General features: G+C 37.6%; 1 protein-coding gene across 13 annotated transcripts in view; it reads left to right on the top strand.

The window, feature by feature from the left end:
• EPB41 (erythrocyte membrane protein band 4.1) overlaps positions 1 to 22,722 on the top strand; it is a 180,818-nt gene that overhangs the window by 128,431 nt on the left and 29,665 nt on the right. For 5 of the 13 annotated variants that reach the window (XM_055573918.1, XM_055573920.1, XM_055573924.1 and 2 more), the window contains exons 12-14: positions 4,835 to 5,028; positions 9,655 to 9,717; positions 14,573 to 14,749. In XM_055573918.1, the coding sequence (XP_055429893.1) occupies positions 4,835 to 5,028; positions 9,655 to 9,717; positions 14,573 to 14,749 (434 nt within the window). Of the gene's footprint in view, positions 1 to 4,834; positions 5,029 to 9,654; positions 9,718 to 14,572; positions 14,750 to 16,072; positions 16,115 to 16,517; positions 16,569 to 17,900; positions 21,296 to 22,722 lie in introns of those variants that run through there. The other 8 variants (XM_055573913.1, XM_055573919.1, XM_055573923.1 and 5 more) reach the window with 7 other exon arrangements.

The following is a 22,722-nucleotide window of genomic DNA, read 5'->3' as shown; positions in this document are numbered from 1 at the left end:
GCAAAATATTTTGTCACATTCCCCTGTGTTGTTAGATTTGGTCTGCCATCTGCCATTCTTGCGTTGAAGGGCTTAGAGCACCCACGAGGAGCAGGGACTTGCAAGAGGCTACAGAGTTTCTACTGAAAGATAAATTAGATCCTTGGGTTTCTGTTGTTTTTTCCTGTGTATGCCCTGAGGAGTGATTTCTTTCTCTAGAGCTCATTACAGCACATCAAGCATTTCTTCTTTGGTGTTGTGTATATGACATACTTGTGAATCTCAATTTTTTAATCTGTCCTGATTCATGGAATTCCTTTTATTTTACCTAATTTTTATTGCTTATGAGTCTAAATTTATTAGGAAAAGTTAAATTCAGTATACTTAATTTAAGAATGCTGGAAAGTGTGTAATAAAAAATTATACAGATTTCTATGTAATTTAATTAAGATTTTAAAGTCTCAGCACATGAAGGTTAATGATCAGAACTATTAAATCATATGGAAACACACTGCATTTCTAAACATTGCCAGCGAGCTCTTACTACAAAGTGTATGGATGTCCTCTTTTAGTTCCTGAAAGAAGGAAGATAAAAATCATAAAAAGAGTATGAGTGATTGTTTTAGAGTGAGTGATGTGAAACTTAGATGCCCAGTAATCCAAACCAAAACAGCTCTTAACTCTGTGAGATCAAGCTTTTGTCATAAGCATATATTGTATATTCCCTCTAAAGCAATCTATATATAGTCTTTGCCCTAAATTAGGGTTGATTAACCTAGCGATCAGTGCAAAGAAATAGAGGAAAACAATAGAATAGGAAAGACTAGAGCTCTCTTCAAGAAAATTAGAGATACCAAGGGAACATTTCATGCAAAGATGGGCTCGATAAAGGACCCAACAGAAGCAGAAGATATTAAGAAGAGGTGGCAAGAATACACAGGAAAACTATACAAAAAAGATCTTCACACACACACACACACACAAAGATCTTCATGACCCAGATAATCATGATGGTGTGGTCACTGACCTAGAGCCAGACATCCTGGAATGTGAAGTCAAGTGGGCCTTAGGAAGCATCACTACGAACAAAGCTAGTGGAGGTGATGGAATTCCAGTTGAGCTATTTCAAATCCTGAAAGATGATGCTGTGAAAGTGCTGCACTCAATATGCCAGCAAATTTGGAAAACTCAGCAGTGGCCACAGGACTGGAAAAGGTCAGTTTTCATTCCAATCCCAAAGAAAAGCAATGCCATAGAATCCTCAAACTACCACACAATTGCACTCATCTCACACGCTGGTAAAGTAATGCTAAAAATTCTCCAAGCCAGGCTTCAGCAATACATGAACCGTGAACTTCCAGATGTTCAAGCTGGTTTTAGAAAAGGCAGAGGAACCAGAGATCAAATTGCCAACATCCGCTGGATCATCGAAAAAGCAAGAGAGTTCCAGAAAAACATCTATTTCTGCTTTATTGCCAAAGCCTTTGACTGTGTGGATTACAATAAACTGGAAAATTCTGAAATAGATGGGAATACCAGACCACCTGACCTGCCTCTTGAGAAACCTATATGCAGATCAGGAAGCAACAGCTAGAACTGGACATGGAACAACAGACTGGTTCCAAATAGGAAAAGGAGTACGTCAAGGCTGTATACTGTCACCCTGCTTATTTAACTTATATGCAGAGTACATCATGAGAAACACTAGGCTGGAGGAAGCACAAGCTGGAATCAAGATTGCCGGGAGAAATATCAATAACCTCAGATATGCAGATGACAGCACCCTTATGGCAGAAAGTGAAGAAGAACTAAAGAGCCTCTTGATGAAAGTGAAAGAGTAAAATTAAAAAATTGGCTTAAAGCTCAACATTCAGAAAACAAAGATCATGGCATCTGGTCCCATCACTTCACGCGAAATAGATGGGGAAAGAGTGGAACCAGCGTCTGACTTTATTTTTTGGGGCTCCAAAATCAGTGCAGATGGTGATTGCAGCCATGAAATTAAAAGACGCTTACTCCTTGGAAGGAAAGTTATGACCAATCTAGACAGTGTATTAAAAAGCAGAGACATTACTTTGTCAACAACGGTCCATCTAGTCAAGGCTATGGTTTTTCGGTAGTCATATATGGATGTGAGAGTTGGACTAAAGAAAGCTGAGCACAGAAGAATTGATGCTTTTGAACTGTGGTGTTGGAGAAGACTCTTGAGAGTCCCTTTTACTGCAAAGAGATCCAACCAGTCCATCCTAAGGGAAATCAATCCTGAGTGTTCTTTGGAAGACTGAAGTTGAAGCTGAAGGCCCAGTATTTTGGCCACCTGATGTGAAGAGCTGACTCATTTGAAAAGACCCTGATGTTGGGAAAGATTGAAGGCAGGAGGAAAAGGAGACAACAGAGGATGAGATGGTTAGATGGCATCACCGACTCAATGGACGTGAGTTTGGATAAACTCTGGGAGTTGGTGATGGACAGGGAGGCCTGGCGTGCTGCGGTTCATGGGGTCGCAGAGTCAGACACGACTAAGCGACTGAACTGAACTGAACTGAACCAGCAAGCTTATACTGTACACACTAGAGCCAGTACCCCTTCCTACTTCTCTCCTCAGTTGTGACAACCAAAAATGTCTCCAGATATTGCCAAATGTTCATGGAGTGGGGGGCAAAATCACCCCTGGTTGAGAACTGCTGCTCTGAATATATTAGAGAATGGGAGTGATGATGCAGATTGATAAGACTCTGGGAGAGAGTAGGGTAGAACTCAAAGTGTTGTTTTGATTATTTTAAGGACTAAAGACCAAAGGTTTTGAATTTATTTTATTTTTTAAATTAATTTTTATTGGAGTGTAGTTGATTTACAATGTGTTAGTTTCTGATGTACAGCACAGTGAATTAGGTGCATATATACACCTGATATATATATAATATATATATATATAATATATATGTATCTCCATTCTTTTCAGATTGCTTTCCCAATAGGTCATTACAGCTTATTGAGTAGAATTCCCTGTGCTATACAGTAGGTTCTTATTAGTTATCTATTTTATAGTAGTAGTATGTATATGTCAGTCCCAATCTCCCAATTTATTCCTCTCCACCCCTTTCCCCTTTGGTAGCCGTAAGTTTGTTTTCTACATCTGTCAATCTATTTCTGTTTTGTAAATAAGCTCATTTGTATTGGATTGGCCAAAAAGCATCTTTTCACGTGTTGAGGAAAAACCTCAACAAACTTTTTGGCCAACCCAATAACACTGTTTTTTTTAATATTCCGCATATGAGTGGTAATATATGATATTTGTCTTTTCTGTCTGACTTAATTCACACAGTATGACAATCTCTAGGTCCATCTGTGTCCTTGCAAGTGGCATTTTCTTGTTCTTTTCTATGGATGAGTAATATTCCATTGTATATACATACCACATCTTCTTTATTTATTCATTCATCCATCGATGGACATGTAGGTTGCTTCCATGCCCTGGCTGTTGTAAATAATGGGGCAATGAGTATTAGGGTGCATGTAACTTTTTGAATTATGATTTTCTCCAGATATATGGCCAGGACTGGAATGGCTGGATCATATGATAGCTCCGTTTTTAGTGTTTTAAGGGACATGCATACTGTTCTCCATAGTGGCTGTACCAATTTACATTCCCACCAGCAGTGTAGAAGGGTTCCCTTTCTCCACACTCTCTGTAGCATTTATTGTTTGTAGACTTTTTTGATGATGGCTGTTCTGACTGATGTGATACCTCATTGTAGTTTTGATTTACATTTCTCTAATAATTAGTGATGTTGAGCATCTTTTCATGGGCCTCTTGGTCATCTGCATGTCTTCTTTGGAGAAATGCCTATTTAGATCTTCCACTCATTTTTTTATTGGGTTGTTTGTTTTTTGATATCGAGCTACATGAGCTGTTTGTGTATTTTGGAAATTAATCCCTTGTTGGTCACTTTGCTTGCAAATATTCTCTCCCATTCTGTGGATTGTCTTTTCGTTTTGTTCATAGTTTTCTTTGCTGCACAGAAGCTTTAAGTTTAATTAGGATCCCTTGGTTTATTTTTGTTTTTATTTTCATTATTCTAGGAAGTGGATCAAAAAATATCTTGTTTCAATTTATGTCAGAGAGTATTCTACAAATGGATTAAATGCCCCAGCCGAAAGGCATAAACTAGCTGAATGGATTGAATTTTACTTTTTAATGAAAAAGTTAAAAAGGAAAGTGTCTGGTTCAAAGATTTGCTCTTAAATAACCATCAAAAAGTGTACATGTCTTATAAGAAGATTCCTTTATCCCAAGTTATTTTGTAATCATTCCAAGGAGGCTTAACAGAAAAATCAGACTTAATCCTCTTTTCTAGAATATATTTTTAGGTTACTGAAATCACCTATTAATAAATGCATCTTTATTTCAAAAAGTCTTCCTGGAAGAAATCAGACTTAATTAACCCTTTTTGTCCTTCATAGACTACCTTGCAAGTTCCTGAAGCTAATAGATTACAAGGTTAAACAATCTTGCCAACTTTTTAATAAAATGAGCTTTTCATTTTTTTTTTTTTTATATTTTATTGTCCATATTCACCCCCGTCCTACCTCCCATCTCACCCTTTATAGAATATGATCATCATCAGGAGTTTTTAGCTTTTCTGTCAGGGTTCTTCTAACTTTTTTGTCCATTATAGCCATTGGTCTCCTGCCAGAACACTGATAATTCATTTTTTACCTTCTGTATGTTAACCACTGGACACGGTAACACTCATATGTGTCCTGAAGCCACAGTTCTTTCACCTGGTGGCTGTGAAGGTGGTACAGTGACTCTCGCCTTCACTTCTCTTTCACTTTTGTCTCTTTCATGCAGCAGCGGCCGTTGAGTCAGCAGACCGAAGTCCTCGGCCCACCTCTGCACCTGCCATTGCTCCGAGTCAAGCCGCAGAAGGCGGTGTCCCAGGTGCGCCTGTCAAGAAAGCGCAGAAGGAAACAGTGCAGGTTGAAGTGAAACAGGAAGAGGCACTTTCTGAGGATGCTGAGCCAGAGCCCACAGAAGCATGGAAGGTATGTCGTAAGCCCAGAGGTCCAGCTCACTCACTTTTGGTTCAGAGGTGTTGACTCCTTGAGCAGGAGGGTTCTCAAAGCACTGGTTTTTGTTAAATCCTAACGAAGTTATTTCTTCCTTACTCTTTCTGAAACAAGGTAATTCCCTGTAAACCTGTAAAATATTTTCAAAGAATTATGTCATGAAGACTGTAAGCTCTCCCAGATGTTTTCAGGTGACACACAGCTTTACCCAACTTAAATTTTAAAAACTGAGTCTGTAAAACTCACCAGCACTGTGATCATCTGCTTTTAAAAATAATTTTTACTCATCCAGAAGGAATCTCCACATTCCTTTCTAAGAGTAAGCTCAGCTAGTAATGATTAAAATATAATTTGATCTCCTAAAATGGATATATATGTAACGTGCCCAGAGACTATCCAGATACTATATGAAGCACATATATGTGGTTGCTCAAATCTCAAGTAACTTTATAAAAAGAAGATCCATTCTGGAAGGAAAGTTATGCTACTGAATTGTTTATAGTTCTGAGTTGATTGTACCACAGTCACTGAACTTTGTTGAAAAATCGCAAGTTTCATTAGTAGATTTCCCAGGAGTAACTGTACCTGAACTAATCTTTTATATGTTGATGAGCTTTTAAAAATACATTTAAGCAGCGATGGAGTTGAGGTGTCAGTTCAGATTTATTAAAGTAAATACAAGTCTCACTGTTGACAACAGAAATTAATAGAAACAATCTTTATAAGAAAAGCTACATTTTTATATGTCTGTTAAGAAATGTAAAACTGTGTAAGACCTTAGTAAGTGCTCTCACCTTGGCAGATAGATTGATTAATTCTGTTCTTTTGGAGCCAGTTCAATATCTAGTTCATCTATAAAGCGTGGCCAGTCTGGCTCTGTTTTGATTGTATTAAAAAAGTATTCAGTGTGACATAGTTCTCACTGTCCTTTGAGACCAACTCGAGTCCAGAGGTAGGGGGAGATTGAATGAATGGTAAGTGTTTGCATTTTTTTTCTAGCCAAATGTGCTTGACATTGGCCACAAGGTTCAGTATCAACAGTGCCTTTTTGATGGTAGACTACTTCAGTTTTTAATGTTAGGGTAGCTCACCTGGCACTTTGACTATCTTTTCATTTATATTGCTAACTGAAAATGTTGAATAACCGGAAGTGGCAAGGGAATCTTTCTGGTGGCTAAGATTCCTATGGCTTTGTGCTAACTTCCTTGTTCTTTCACCTATCTGGCAGACAAAAGTATCTTCATGAATAGGTTCCCTCCCTTTGCTCTTGGGACCTCAGCAGAGTGGAGAGATCACTTCCTGTTATATGCTCACCATTTAGGTGCCAGTAGGGGGCCTTCTTGCTGGTTAATTCTATATAAATACATTTTCAGATACTTGTATTGAGATCAGACTGAAAGCCACTTCTGATAACCTTCTACTACCACTGAGCTAACAGTGACTTGAGTTAATTTTATTTGTAGCAGTTAGAAACTAATTATGGCATTTGCCTGAAGCTGTATTTACTATATAAAGCAGCAGTAGTAATAAAGTAGCCCTGTAATTGTGGAAATCTTATTACCTAACAGTAATTTGGTGCCAGATAGAGAGAGCTTTTTGGCATCTTGAGTCATTTGACAAGACCTATTTTGCAGGTGTGGAGACAGTACCTTTCCTCGTGTGCATATTTATCTCAGTTAATATTCTCTATAGGAGCATATGCAGAACTACTTGGTCTCCATTCTTAAACTGTAGAGGCTCTCAACTTCTTGCTGTTGGATTGCTAAGGACCCAAAGCAAGAAGTCATTATTCATTTAAACAAGTAATTTAAGCTTTACCAAATAATTCAAAACTTACATTTGCTAAGCATTCACAACTCTATGAAGATATTGTCTCCATTCTATCAATAAAAAACTTGAAACTCAGAGAGGTGAAATAACTTGTGAACAGCCACACAGCAGGTGGGATTCAGAGCAGAAGTAACCCAAGTTGTGACTTACCTCCACAGTTAAAAGGGCTGCAGCCAGATGTGCTTATGATTTGACAGTGTCACAAAGTTCGCTGTCATCTTATGTTCCTTATATTCAGTCCCAGAGAAAACAGCACAATGACATAATATTCTGAGGTAAGGCTGCCAGATGTGATCAAGAAGAAGATGTCAAGGAAATTCCCTGACAGTCCAGCGGTTAAGACTGCGCTTTCACTGCTGAGGACCCAGGTTTCCATCCCTGTTTGGGGAACTAGGATCCAGCAAGCCGCTTGGAAGCCAAAAACAAAGAATATGTCAAAATCACAAATTAATGAAGTTCTGTGAAGAATGTAAAGATGCAGAGTGATTGATTTGACCCTTAATAAAAACATTTTTCTCATTTTGATATATCCAGTGCTTTAGGCATTGCTTACTATTATGCTTTCTCTTAACAGTCTTGTTTTTTAAATTTATGCTTACTCCACTTGGGGCATATACAATGACTGCTACTAAAGGTATTTCAAAGCTAAGCAGGAGGCCTTAGTTACTATCTTCCTACTACTAAGGATGAATCTTTCACACCCACCAAACACATGGGCCCCCACTCCCTGGAGAGGGGAGTACAGTGTGTTGAATGTTGCAGCTGAGCCCTGTGTGTGCTTATTTATAAATCGGCCTTGGAAGTAACTGCATGCGTCAGTAACATTTGCATTGAGTTTATTGTGATATGTTGTTGCCTAATAAACTCAAGGGTTAAACCGCTTCCTTAAGTAGATTGATCAACTAACAGAATTCTTTTGTATTTACCTGTTTGGTGTCATATGTGATTTATTTTATGTGTCCTGTAAGTGTAAAGACTTTCTTTTTGTTTCTGTCATATATGTCACACGAGTATCTTCATTTGTAAATTTGTTTTTAACTGTCATTTAAAATACTTCTACATCATTTTTTAAAAAGGAAAACATGACTTTTTAAAGCCTAAATTATTGTTTTTAGTAAATACTTTTTAAGAAACAAGTAGAAACATGTTTTCTTCATCAATAGAATAATTACCTTAATTTTTTTTTTTTTTTTGATCCTTTGGCTGTCCATATTACCTCTTCAGCCTTGAGAATGTGATGGTGAATCTGTCAGTTTGTTATTGAGAACAGCGTCCTTCCCTGTAACACCCCCTGTACAATTGCATCATATCAGTTTATTTTATAACCACCTAAAGATGTGGCTGTTTTGGAAATAGTGCCATTCATAGAAACCTACTAACCTGAAATGTTTTTACCACTTTATTTCTTAAATGTAGGTGGAAAAAACCCACATCGAGGTCACAGTACCCACCCCAAACGGTGACCAAACGCAGGTTTGTGCCAGCAGGCCACTTGTTCCTTTTTCCCTCCCTCCCTAATTTTTTCTTCTCCCGTCTTCCCTGCTCCTTAAAAAAAAAAAAAATTATATATATATATAAAATGAAGGTTCAAACAAACTTCAATGAGCCAATATTTTTATCATTTTTCTTTCTTTTTTTTTAATAATGGCAAAACAGAAGCTTGCAGAGAAACCTGAAGATCTGATAAGAATGAGGAAGGTTAGCCATTTTTCACTTTCACAAAATCACATTACCATCACCCCTGCTGACTTTCATATTGCATTAAAAAGACAGTGATCCATTCTTTTCATTGATTTCTCTTAAGCTGGGAGTACTTTCAAGTAGCAGATGTATACACACACACACATATGTATACTAAAGAAATTATAATCCTGTACTGTATATTGAAAAATGTCATTAAAATAAACTTTTTCAGTATGAAAACACCTTCTTAAATACAATGAAATAAGTGAAGGCCAAATCTGTCCTTTAAACTATATAAGAAATATTTCACAGTGGCACCATATGCTTGGAATCAACAGTATGCCTTCAGTATTTATGCTTGGTGGACTTGAGTTTGAGTCAACTCTGGGGGTCTGTGAAGGACGGGGAAGCCTGGCGTGCTTCTGTCTATGGGATCATAAAGAGTCAGACATGACTTAGCAACTAAACAACAGCATTATGGAAACCATCATAGCAGCAACTCCCAGTATTGCTAATAATTATGGGTTTGGCTGTTCTGTGTCTCACTCTTCTTAGCCAGGGAGTGGGATGAATGTTTTTACTGAATAGAATATTGACTGACTCTGTATAAAATGTCCTTAGATCTTTCTTATGGAAGGTATTAGAGATGTATGTACTGCAGTATTACTAAATACGAAACAATGTCAAAAAGCTAAATAATGTTTTAAAGCATTTGCCTACTCCATGAAACACAGAGATTCAAGACTTCTTAAAGTCATGCGTTTTAAGATAACCCTCAAACAGCTTAGCTTCAAAAAGCAACATAAAACAGCTTTTTATGTAAGAAGCCAATGAAGCCAGGAGCACTGTCTGTTTAAATATCATCATCGCATTCTCCCATCATTCATGAACAAGGCCATCCATTTTCTGCTGGTAATTGTGTCCTCTGTATGTCCTTGTGGTTCTGTGACCATTTCATGTTGGCATATGCTTCGCTGTGGACATTTAATTTTAAATATTTTTTTGGTTTGCCAATTTGCAGTTTTTTCCCGCAAGAACAACGTTTTAATTTTTTATGCTTTTCTGTTTTTCCCTCTTTCATTTTCACAGAAAAAGAGAGAGAGACTAGATGGTGAAAACATTTATATCAGACATAGCAATTTAATGTTGGAGGTTTGTATGAACTTGAAGCTTATTTCAGTTGGTTGCCTGTAACCTGCATTCTTCGCTGATCCCCTTTCTTCTTTCTGTGCTGCATTTGGTTTTGCATGCCATTGCATGAGAGAACTTTAGGTTTAAGATGCTTTTGCATGTTGGTAAACATGAAGATATGCAACCATCTCTACTTGTGAATCTTTAGTTTCCATTTCTCATACTTATCCAAAATATATGATTGGGACTACCTCTCTGCATCCCATGGTTCCATTGTTTTACCCACTTTTAGAAAGAACTGTATCACTGTTTAAAAGTTTCTTGAATTGTCCAAGAGTATAAATTCCTATATGTCTCAAGCATCAAATTTGTATGGTTTTTTAATCTTCTGAACCTAGAGAGTGTGGAAAAGTATGATCACAATTCAAAATGGACGTGTGAAAATGACAAAAGAATAGTCAGGGAGAAGTAAAATACAGGAAGGAAAGAAGGGAGGCTGGCATTTAATGAGTAGTTCGTATGATATAAGATAGTTTAATTATAAAACAAGTCTGAAAGTGAAAGTCGCTCAGTTGTGTCCAACTCTTTGCAACCCTATGGACTGTATAGTCCATGGAATTCTCTAGGCCAGAATATTGGAGTGGATAGCCTTTCCCTTCTCCATGGCATCTTCCCAACCCAGGGATCGAACCCGGGTCTCCTGCATTGCAGGCGGATTCTTTACCAGTTGAGCCACAAGGGAAGCCCAAAACAAGTCTATGGGTATGGAATTTTTATTTTAAAGAGAAAATTGAGGTTTAGAGAAATTAAGTAATTTCTTTGTGGTTATTATAGACTAGTAAATTGGTAAAGCTCGGATTTGTGTTGGGATCCATATAATTATTAAATACACTTTTCTCCCATTCAGAAATAGCAACATACTATCTGCTATAGGAATTGTAAGGTCATTATATTCAATATTGATCAGATTTTCACCAAACTTATATTAGTATACTTTATCTAGTTTCAGACTCCACACTGGATAAGGAAATATAAAACTAACTAGAAGATTGGAGGAACTCTATGAGGAAAAATGAAGGAAATTGGAGTCATTCTGTGAAAAAACAGATCATGTTTACACATCAGAAACTCTTCTCTGATGACCTAATTATGACTCCACTCAAGACAGAACCACAAGAAACAAATATAAATTCTGACATCATGGATTTAACTCAAGTACAAAGGAAATATAACTGTGTAGGAAGATGATAATGGCACCCCACCCCAGTACTCTTGCCTGGAGACTCCCATGGATGGAGGAGCCTGGTGGGCTGCAGTCCATGGGGTCGCTAAGAGTCGGACACAACTGAGTGACTTCACTTTCACTTTTCACTTTCATGCATTGGAGAAGGAAATGGCAACCCACTCCAGTGTTCTTACCTGGAGAATCCCAGGGACAGGGGAGCCTGGTGGGCTGCCATCTATGGGGTCGCACAGAGTCGGACACGACTGAAGCGACTTAGCAGCAGCAGCAGCAGCAGGAAGATGATAAATGGCTCTTGCCTTCAGGAAGCATACAATGTAGGGACAAGTGGAAGAGAGAAACAGTGAATAAATAAACTGATAAAATGATTGTAGTTATTATAAAAGCTATGAAGAAAATAGTATGCCATGCTAATAAAAAGGATCTGCTCCAAATAAGGTGGACAGGGAAGTTGTCTCTGATGAGGTAACACTTCGCTGAGACCTGAAAGATGAACATATGTAACAGAAAGTATTATTAAAGTGGAAGTTTGAAGAAATTTTTTTAGATAGAACTTAGCCTCCAGGAATTAGTTAACCTCATCTTATTCTTTATCAATACATATATTTTGAGTGCCTGCTAGGTATAATATAATATACTTTGATAAAAATAAACTATGGCCAGTTTTCATTAACCATGTACTGCGTGGTGGGCACAATACCAAGTGCTTTATATATATTTACCTCATGTAACATGGAGTTTCTTAGGCTGGATCCTAAGACATTTTAAACTTGGTAGCTCGATCTCTTTGCTTTAGCACGTAACTGAAACTAGACCTGAATGGTTCCACTACTGAGATTAGGAAGAATAACAGATGTCAGTTGATCTCCTTATTCTCAAGCAGTGTAACGTCTCCCAATTCCAAACATGCCTGTTTCTTGGCTTGCCCATCTTTGATCCCTCCTCTTAACTGGAACCTGCAGTACCAATCATATATTTGTCCTTTGTTCCGTGAGGTGTGTTATGGCTTCTGAGACTCACAGAGTCCCTGTGTGTGATGTGTTTTTCCCAGCATTTCATTGACAGCCATGAGAGGGGATTTCTAAACAAGTGTGTGTGTGAAAATTAAAGCTACTAACAACCTTTTCAGAATATTTTCTATTTAATGACGTGTTTGGTTTGATTGCTGCTCAAGTTGTAGGATGATAGGCATCAAAAAGTGTCTCACCTGAAAACAGCCAAAACAGTTTGGCTAACCATCATTCTCTATATTGTAAAAGTTCCCCCCTACACTGCCCCCCCGCCACTTAAGGAAGTTCTCTCAAGTTATCTGTCATACTAGCAGATTTTTACAAGTATTCTCTCCTCCCCCTACTCCTACCCCACCCCCACTAATGCTTTGTTCTGGCACAAATAAGGTCGAGTTCATTTTTAGATCTGCCGCCGCCTCCTCCATCTCCCAAAGAGAACCTGTAGCAAGTGTCTATGACAATTTCTATTTGGAACAGGTCCCTTTGAAATCTTAATTTTCCTCCGTGCCCCCACAGGTTTCCAACAGAGCCAGCTAAAAAGGTTGGAGAAAGCTCCCTCAGAAGCTACTGATTTTATTGAAACATTTATTTTCTTAGATGCCAAGCCAAACAAAAGCTAAGCAGGCCAAGTAACAAATCACCAGCCTCTCATAAGTAAGAGGCTAATAACCCAGAGAGTTATGGTTTTATCATAGCATCTCTTGATCATTTTTGTTTTGCTCCATTCCCACCTTTAACCCTCCCAAATCTGTTTAGTTGTTCTTGGCCCGAGCAGATTTGATTTTTGTCAGAAGCTAGGTCAAGAGCCGGACATGTCTGGTGGGTCTCAGTTGTTCAGCCAACTACGGAGTCGTTGACAGAGCTTGTTTCTGCTTTTCTTTAGCTAGTAATCATGATTTTCTTGCTTTCAGCTAGAACAAAAGTGCAAACTGTGGTTTCCCCATGGTGATGCCCATTTTCATGAGCTATACTCACATGTCACCCCAGCAGGCAATGGGGGAGCTACAGGATTGCCCTTTTGGGGTTAGTTTTCTCTTGGATCTCAGATCACGTAAACCTCTTTCAGTCTTGCAAAAATAAAAAGAATAGACTACTAAATGAATTTTCTGAATGAATATCTCCTGAATCAAAATTGTGTCATATGCTTCACTGATTCTTTTTCTTCTATTGTATTCTCTTTGACATTGCTTGTGAAGAAAATTTACTTAATTGAAGCCTCTATTGCCCCAGGAGAAACTTTTTAAGCAACTTTTTGTTTAAACAAGTTCCTTCCCCACCCCACCCCCCAAATGAGGCTGTTTCCCATGGAGCCAAAAAAAAAAAAAAAAAAAAAAAAGACTAATCCTCAAAATTCACAGAGCGTATTAAGAGATATATTTAGTATTGTGCTTTTCTTGGATACAGAACTGCCTTGATATATAATAAACACAGAATTTTTAGCAGTCATCAAGTGACAGGCTCCCACATGTTTTGATTTCAAGCACAGATCTTTTGAGTTTTTTTGAAGAAATATGTTGGACAAAGAACATTTGAGGTTTTGTCTTCACATTTATTTCCCAGGTTATTTCTGGCCTAGTCTGTCTTTTGAAAGTTGGTTTCTGCCTCCTGTTACATAAACTTGAATGTTATTTATTATATCATTTCTAGCTTTATTTGTCCAGTTTTGATCATTTCTCCTTGGAATATCCCCCATGAGAGTTTTCCCCTAGTTGTCCGGTAGTCACATCTGCTCGAATAGTTATTTTAAGTTGTCAGTGAGACATAATAAGGTATTTGACAAGTTCTTATTAAATTGCTCCCTATCCATTGACAGTTACTAGAAGACAGTTCCTATTTTGAATGGTACTAAGGGATGAAGTAAAGCTGTCAGAAGGTAGAAAACATAAGGCTTTTAGTGTGTGTGGATACTATTGACAAAGAAAAAAATTCCATTATACTGTATATCCTGAGTAATTACTCAGAGATAGAAACAATCTGCTCTGGAGGCTTGAGCCAGGAATTTCAGCAATACATTTCTGTATCGAGAAGGGGTTATTCCTGTTTACCGAAACCCAGCAACAGCCACCAGGTATTAAGAAAGCAAAACTCTCTCCAGGTAGAGATAGAGGGATACTGTGCAGTAACAGTTCATTAAGGCAAGGCAGCCAGTGGTGGGAGTCAAATCTTTCGCCACGTCCTTCCTTTAACAGTTTCTCCTTATCTATTGCTATCTCCATCCTGCCTGAGCTGAGCCTTAATCAGTTCCTATCAAGCTGAGGCTGATTGGGCTGTAGGATTACCTGTTTGGGATGAGGAGTTGGAGATCCAGTGCTGTGACATGATGAGAAGAAGAGTTGTAACATTAACGAGTGAGCTCTTTATAGGTTCTATAACTGCTAAGAGCTATAGAGTGATGATGCTTTACTGCTTCCAAGAAAAGCACCATGTTTAAAAAAAAAACAAACAAACAAGAAAATATACCATATTGTATATTTACAATTTGAATGCAATTTATGGATTAATAACATCTATGCTGGATGTGGAGTTATTTTCTACCAGCGCCCATAGTATTCTGTGGGCTTCCATTGGTGTGGTCTTTTCCCTGAGTATTCATTGTTTTGCATCTTTGTCCTTTCAACTATAGGATTTAGACAAAAGTCAAGAAGAGATCAAAAAACATCATGCCAGCATCAGTGAGCTGAAAAAGAACTTCATGGAATCCGTACCAGAACCACGGCCTAGTGAATGGGATAAACGCTTATCCACTCACTCTCCCTTTCGAACACTTAACATCAATGGGCAGATCCCTACAGGAGAAGGAGTGAGTACTTTGTCTGTGTGATGAATTGTGAGATTGAGTGAAATAAATGCTTTTGTATATTGATAATCTGTACCTGAAAGTTTAGAGCTGAAATTTAGCTTTGGTGTCTCATCAGTTCATTCCAGCTTTATAGCATTCGTGATCAGACACTTAACTTTTTAAGTCACGTGGACCACCCAGTCCAGTTATGGGAGCCATTTAGAGCGACCAGTTGATGATTAGGCCCTGAGATCTGTCTCTGCAGCTGCATGCTTCTGGCTAGTGTATGTTTACAAATTGACCATAAGCCAGTAGAACTTTATGTCCAAACTGTGCCTTCAAGGGCCAGAGAGTTTACTAAATTTAGTAAGATCAAAATTGGAAAGGGATAAGCATTTTTTAAAAACTCTGTTTGAACACTTGCACAACTTAGAAATGTCTGGAATGGTTGACCACAATTATATAATAAACTGAGGCGGCCTCTAAGCCAGAAAATGGAGAATACCAAGTCTTAATGATTGTATTTCAGTTTTAGAAGAACTATTGATGATTTATTTTATGAGTAACATCAAATTTAATAATACTACTTTTTTTAAGATAGTCATAGTTAGAGGTGGTGGTACCTTTTAGAGGCTGTCCTTTTCCTATTATTGTTGTCATTCCCTATTTTAGAAACCCTACACCTGAATAAATGAATCTGTGTAATGAGAACATATTGAAAGTTACTTTGAGCACGTATTCAAAAATCCTTTACTTAATCTTTACCCTGTACAGGTTAAGTATGTATGTGTGTGTATGTATATATATAGTCATAGTCACAGTGTAATGATTTTAAAATTATATGCTTATTTTCCCTAAAAACAATAGCGGTTCTATTTAAGAAAGGTAAAGTGATATCTTAATAATTTTTCAAAATTTAGTTTTTATATTCAGAGTTCATAGTAAACTATTCCAACTTACTGTTTAGTTTCTGGAACTGGAGAAGATAGTAAAAGTTTGCTCACAAAGGATACATTTTATATTTTTCAAAATGTGATTAAAATTGGCTAACAGCTGTCTGAAGAGAGTTGAACCCACTTCACCAAGACGGGTGGAGAATTCCTGAATGATGGGCAGTGAAAATGTTACCAGGGATGATAGGATGCAATTTTTCCTATTCTCTGTCCTCTCAGCCTCCACTCCCTGGTCCTTAGTTCCGTATCCCAAATCTGGGGCATGAGACAGTGACTACCTTCTATAAGCCCATGACCTCATGAGAAAGCACTTGTTGCTCCCTCACCTGGCTAACCCTGCAACCCATAACTGCATATTTTCTAAATATGTTTTCTTTTTGACTCGTTGCAGGTAATAAAAGATGCTCAAATACTTTGAAAAAGTAACTTAGTACTCTCTTGGATGAAGTTTGGTAAATTCAAACCAGTCTCCATTTCCAGAAAATAATCTTGTGTCTTAATAGAAACCCTTCAGAAACCATCTCAGGGCTGGTTTAGGGAATATCTGTTTCATTCTGTGGATTTTGAAGAAATGACTTTTACAAATTAAATTAGATCAATATAGAGTACTTTAGCTCTAGGGTTATGGTATTACCCCTCTAAATGAATAATGTAATAAATAAGGACTATACTGTGATAACCTTTTATATAGGTTAATTCCACTTTCTGGCATATCTTACTTTCTCTTTGATAATTAGGGCAGTATTTCTGTTCTCTGGGGATACCTCTTCCACCTTTGACAGCATTGTTGTTGCATTGCAAGGCAACTGAATTTTATATAATTTGTGTGTGACCAGGTGAAGAAAACCTCTGTCCTTCCCTCGGAAAGAAAGGTTGGTGGGCCAGAGGTAAAGCTGCTGTTATGACTTGTGCTTCTCAATCAGAATTTGCTCTTGTCATGGCACTAAGCAGATAATCCCCTCAAAACTGAACAGCAGCTGCTCAGTGATTTTTTTTTCTTTTGGCTATACTAGTAAATTCATATCCACCGCCTTTGGACCTAACACATGTAACATTTTCACTGCTGCATTTTGCAGCTTTCAATTTGCTTATTTCGGCGCATGGCTGGTTGAAAAGCTGCATGAAGATGTAAATATGTATTCAGAGAGAAAAACGAATTTAATTGTACCCTATTCTTTTTATGTTGTCTTTCTTCTCCCTCTTATGTTCTTTTAAAAATCATTATAATTTTGCATCCTTTATTTTCCTTTTCTTCCTTTTTTTGCTGACCAGTCCCCCAGCTACTTTCTCCCTGATACATATCACTTAGGGGTGTGCAAAGAACCAGTGTCAAACTTCCGAACAGATCAGAGAAGGCTGGCTCAACTGAGAGAACTTAGAGCCAAGTTTTTCCTTTCATAGAAAACATCTGTCTTGACTGGATGGCAGAGTACAGGAATTGCTGGGGGAGAAAAATTTCTCAATTGGGAAAAAATAATTTTCCTTAAAAGTATCAAAAACATTTGCTTAATGTGATGTATAAACCTTTGTGATGGTCCTTATTATTATTTTAAATCATGATTCTGAGTGGGTGGGGAGGGAGTTTATAACTATTGAGATTTGTGAGGGTTTGGGTTAGGGTTTTTTTTCTGGTAGATCTTGGAGGCTCATATAAACTTTTATACTTTTGTTTTTCTTTTGCAATCTTTGAAATGTATAGGATTAAGATTTTTATTCCCTTGAGCAAAAGCTAATTGCCATACTGAATGAACTATTGCAGTTTTTTTAAGCCTATATGAAGAGATATGAGGATAACATTTTATATTCTGCCATTCTATTTGTAATAAAAGTAACTTTTTTGATGGCAAGAAGAATGCTTGATTATTGGCTTTGCCCAGTTGATCTAAGAAAAATTGACAGCACCAAAGCAATGAAAAATGACTGAAAATTGGTGTGAATATCCTTAAAAGAGGAATAAATACTGTAACTAATGAAGTCCAGTGATTCCTTGAACTTTGAGGATTTCTGATCTTCATTCATTCACTCAAAAAATTACCTATTGAGTACCCTACTGTGTTATAGAAACTTTGCTAGGATAATTGCCAAAGCAAAGTAAAATACAGTGTCCAAAAGATCTTCCCAAATCCTTTGCACATCCCCAAGTATCATTTTTGAGCATTTTCCATCTGTCATTTTGTTCATCTTTCTCTGTCTTTCTTGATCTTCTACCGTGAAAGCAGACACAGGAACGTGCTCTGTTAGTGCAGGACGAAGAGAAAGTTAAAAGGCAAGAGAGATCTACCGAAAGAGCCTTGCCCCAGCAAGAAAATGAAGAAACTCTTCCCAAGGTTTCTATTCCAATCCCTGAGGATCACAAGTTTCTCAAAAAGTGCCACCTCTACTCTAGTACTTTTTCATCTCCTCGTATTCCTTTCGTGATGTCTTTTCTCGTGGTTCTTGCATTGGCTGTCTGGTGGTTGGTCTTTCTGTGATCGGAAAACAGGGGGCTCGTCTGAAATGTCAAGACTAAAACCATTGAACTTTGTCGTTCGCTTCTACTGTGTTACCTCCTGTGTGTTACCCTCTGATCTTGATAGTTCCTGTCCCAGGGGAGCGCTTGTGATCATGTTCTGTCAATACAATGTTACTCTTTATAGACGATATATCATGGGGTACAAAGGAGTAGCCATGGATTGCCAAAGCCAGTTTTCCTAACTGAAGTTTAACAAGTTTAGGCAAATTGGATTTAAGCATGCAGCAGGTTGTACTTTCCCCAGAAGCTTTAATTCTCTTATCCTGCATGTTCTTACTGTTTACCGTTGCTCAGTACTCCTTTCCAGTGCTTCTCACAAAGCAGGGTATCCTGTAGACACGTTTGATGAAATGTCTTCCCAATCCTTGATAGTTACTCGTGTGGCATGGGCTTTGTAGTTTAAGAAAAAATTCAACTTGCTAACCTTTCCAAAGCCTTAAAATGGTACATTTTAATCTATGAATCCATAACCACTCCTTTTCTTGAGATATCAAGTCAATACATACAAAAGCCTTTTTCTGAAAAGGGCTTTTGACTTTCGTGGCCTTCTTATGTATGTTTCTGAGGTGTACAGGGACAAACAACTTTTATCCTGCCCAATGTACAGAAGAGGTCTGCAAAAGTTAAATGCATTTTCCACAAATGTAATGTTGATGGTATAAGGAAAATGGTGCTGGTGCCCTTTAACCTCCAGCCAGGGCTGAATTTTCCAGACTACTCTGCCCATCTTCAAAAGTCCTGGAATAACAAATTTCTTGAAGATCTGGACATATGCATACCCTTCTCTGAATTAGAATACTGTGTTACTTCTTTATTGAATTAAGTAATTATATTGCTAAAAGCAATATTTAGCCATTATGATAAGGTTAAAGTGTATATTGATATATTTTGTTTTTCTGATAGACTTCAGACTTGTTTATTCTTACATGTGCGTTGAAATTAATTGTCTTTAATCCATGGTCTTGTGAGCTAAGGCTCTGTTGTGACAAGTACGTGTCTTCTGTTTGCATGTTGATTTTTAAGGCTTCCCTGAAGTAAAAATGAGTGTGCTGTCTCTTCACAACCCAACTCGGATGCCTAACCTGTTTTTCTCCCCTCAGTATTAATGAAATCTTGCATGTAGCCTGTTTTTTATGGCACTTGAATGTACCAATGTGGATGATTTGGTTAATGTCTCAAATATTGTTTTGAAATCTGAGTTCATAGAGTTGTCAAACTGAGATTATTGCACTTTACTTCTCAACACTTTCCAGCTGATGAAACTTCTAAACAAGACTTTTTAAGGTGGTAGCTTCTTAGAGTTAAAAAAAAAAAAAAAAGAGAACAGTAGAGCCAAGACTCTTGAGTCCTTCAGTACCCACCACTGTTATTCTATTTTTTCTGGAGACATGTAGAAATAATACTATGGCATTTCCTGAAAACTGTGACTAGGTTATTATAGGCTCTCCAAAAAGATGGGAAAGAAGTGAGAAGCAAGTTAAAATTTAAAATCTGGTATAAGTGTATATCTTTCATGTCACAGGCTATGTCTGTTTATAAGAAATATTTTGTAATTAAGCATATTTGTTTATACTCATAATAAAGAGAGAGAGACCTCGAATCAACCTGAGATATTGCAGAGCTGTTCTGTAAGACAGAAAGTGATGGTAATAATACTCCTCTTTATCTGAAATAGACATGGGAACTTTCCTTATGAAATAACAAAACTATAGTTATCGGTTAGATTCTTTTAAATTTTTTTCAAGAAACAACCTTAGGATTTTATTGATGCTTTTATAACTGTTTCAGATTATATTTCCAGTTTTCATCCTTGTACATAGCTTTTTACTCATTATTGTAAGCATCACCTTGAGTTGTGTTTCCCTTTGTATTGGAGTTGATTTCAAGTCCATTAAAATTCTAGTGTAAGCCAGCAATACTTTTCGGTCTTCTGAAGTGCAGCAGGAGTTCTCAGATGGTCAAAGGAGAGGCCTTTTCTTCTGTTAATAGAGTAAGAACGGTTGAGAAGAGAAGGGCCAGCCCTTTGACTAATAAGCTGGCTGGTGCAGTCTCAAAAGGTACGCCTGTCACAGTTATCTTAGGGAAAATAGTTTACACTGCTGTCCATATGTATAACATAAAGCTGTAAATAGTCTTGGTTTTCCTCTCACATCTCATTTCATTCTTGATACCAGAGACAGATCCGAAGAACTGTGTGTTGGTTTTAGCTTGATTCAATCTTCTTTTTTTTTTTTCTTCAACCTTCTTAACAACAGGTTGATGAGTGAAAAACAATTGGGACTAAGTAAAAAGTCTTGGGTTTTTGCCTTGGTTTTGCTAGTAGTTTATTCCTAGGGTGACCTGAGAAGCTGACTTAACTCCTTGGTGCCCAGAGTTCCACATAATAAAGTAGAGACAAACCTACCTCTTGAGAATGTTCCAGGAACCAGGAGCTCTGGTGGGCATGGAATGCTTGGTCTTTTGGGGACTAGAAATTAAAAAAAAAAAGCAAAGACACATTTGCTTCCTGGATTTTTTAAAAATAAAAGTAAGCAATTAGATAGCTATATTTATTTCCATCTACTCCTTATTGATATTTGAGCAAACACTTAAAACAACTAAAGTTAAGAATTCCTCTTACTCTTAAGCAATTCATCTTACCTCTGTGGTATACTTTGAGTGGACCATACTTGAAAATAAATCCCGCATCTATATTTTGGACCTGTCTTTTAGCCATCTTCTTATGCTAGACATATGGATTATTAGACATGTGGATTATGAAGGAGCTTCAGTTTTCATGGGTCAGTTCTATTACTTCTTTGTATCTTTAGCAAAAGTTTTGAAGGGAGAAGATACCACTTCTGTTGAGTAACATGAGACTAGGGATTATCTGTGGACTAGATTTTGTTGTCATCTTAGATCCTAGTACATTTCTTCCTATTAAATACTACTTAAATTCCTGTGGATGTAAGACAATTCACCTTTTCCTACATTCCTAAGTCACTATTGTAATATTTCCTACAGAAGAGAATATAAGACATTTTTTGCATCAGAGGTTTGGTTATTTTTTGAAGGCTTAACCAGTCAAAATTTATATTTAGCCTTTACCAGTGACCATGTAATTATGAAAGGAAGACAGAAAATTCAAAAATAGTATGAAACACTAGGAAGTTGCTTTTTTCTTGCCTAGAGTATTGAGCAGAGTAAAGCTATATAGAACTTTTCTACCAAGTTTTCTTCACTTTTGTTCTTCTTCATAGAAATTTTAAAATCCCAAAGTTCTTTGCAGCATTCTCTGTCATACTGAGAGAGATTATTGTTATGTTGATTCTATTACGTATAGAAATTCTGCTTTTTCCCATTGCACTCAAATGAGCCCTGTTGTTTGTAGTTTTGGTAGTAGAAGCAGAGACAACTCTTTATCTGTGGGATGACTCCATCTGCCTCCGCTACACTGTAGGGAAGAGTATCCATAAGTCTGGTTCATTTCTGCTGCTTTAACCCCTCATGCCTTGGGATCTTCTTTTTTCTGCGTCAGAACATGATGCAAAAAGAAACAGGTCGGTGTGGACCTTAGGATTGGATGCCTGAAACGGTTAAGAAGTTGTTTAAGTGAGGAAGCCATAGAAAGTTAGGTTGGAAAAGGAAGGGGGGGGGTAGCTATGATTCATGGAGTATTTCATTTTGTAAATGAAATTCCTGCAATACTAGAACTTGAAAGATAAAAAGAAGAGAAAGTAGAGTGGTTTATTACTCCCACAGATCAGAAATAAAGGTTGAAAGCTAAATAACTTTAATAATAGTCTAACCAAACATACAGATGACAAATTGCCAGGGAAACATCTGCATTGAGAATGCTTTTCTAATCTTTTGTGATTGGTATCCTAGAAGGGGGCCCTCCAGTTTATCATAGTCAGAATCCCATTTGGGGTAAATAACAGGATTGAATCTACTCTTAAAGATTAAAGGAGGTGGAGAGGCATAGAGTCCCAACTCTCTTTTCAGGTCCCCCAAATCATTAGAAGATGCAGTTAAATCTCTCATTTTCACCTCTGCTGTCTCTTTAAAGAAGAGTTTCCCTATGTACAGAATCCCGTCTCAACTGCAACACAGGGGATTAGAATTAAAGGCAAAGTCCCTGGTGGCTCAGATGGTAAAGCGTCTGCCTGCAATGCGGGAGACCTGGGTTGGATTCCTGGATCAGGGAAGATACCCTGGAGAAGGAAATGGCAATCCACTCCAGCACTCTTGCCTGGAAAATCCCATGGACGGAGGAGCCTGATAGGCTACAGTCCATGGGGTCACAAAGAGTTGGACACGACTGAGTGACTTCACTTTCACTGTTTACTGATATCCATTCTTCAATCACTGCCCTCTAGGCAATGTATTGCAGGGATGGGAAGCAAAGAGGCAGCATTATCAGAATTTTAGGATTGGATAGGTCCCCAGTCCAACTCCTCTCCCTTCCAGTGTTTGATTCTTCTGTGCTGTATCATTTAGAGATTCAGAGACCAAGTAGTCTCCCAGCCTGTGATTAATTATCTCCCAGG

Source organism: Bubalus kerabau, chromosome 3 (assembly GCF_029407905.1).
Source record: "Bubalus kerabau isolate K-KA32 ecotype Philippines breed swamp buffalo chromosome 3, PCC_UOA_SB_1v2, whole genome shotgun sequence".
Lineage (NCBI taxonomy): Eukaryota > Metazoa > Chordata > Mammalia > Artiodactyla > Bovidae > Bubalus > Bubalus kerabau.
The sequence above is the reverse complement of the archived record's forward strand: the minus strand, read 5'-3'. Positions and strand labels throughout refer to the sequence as shown.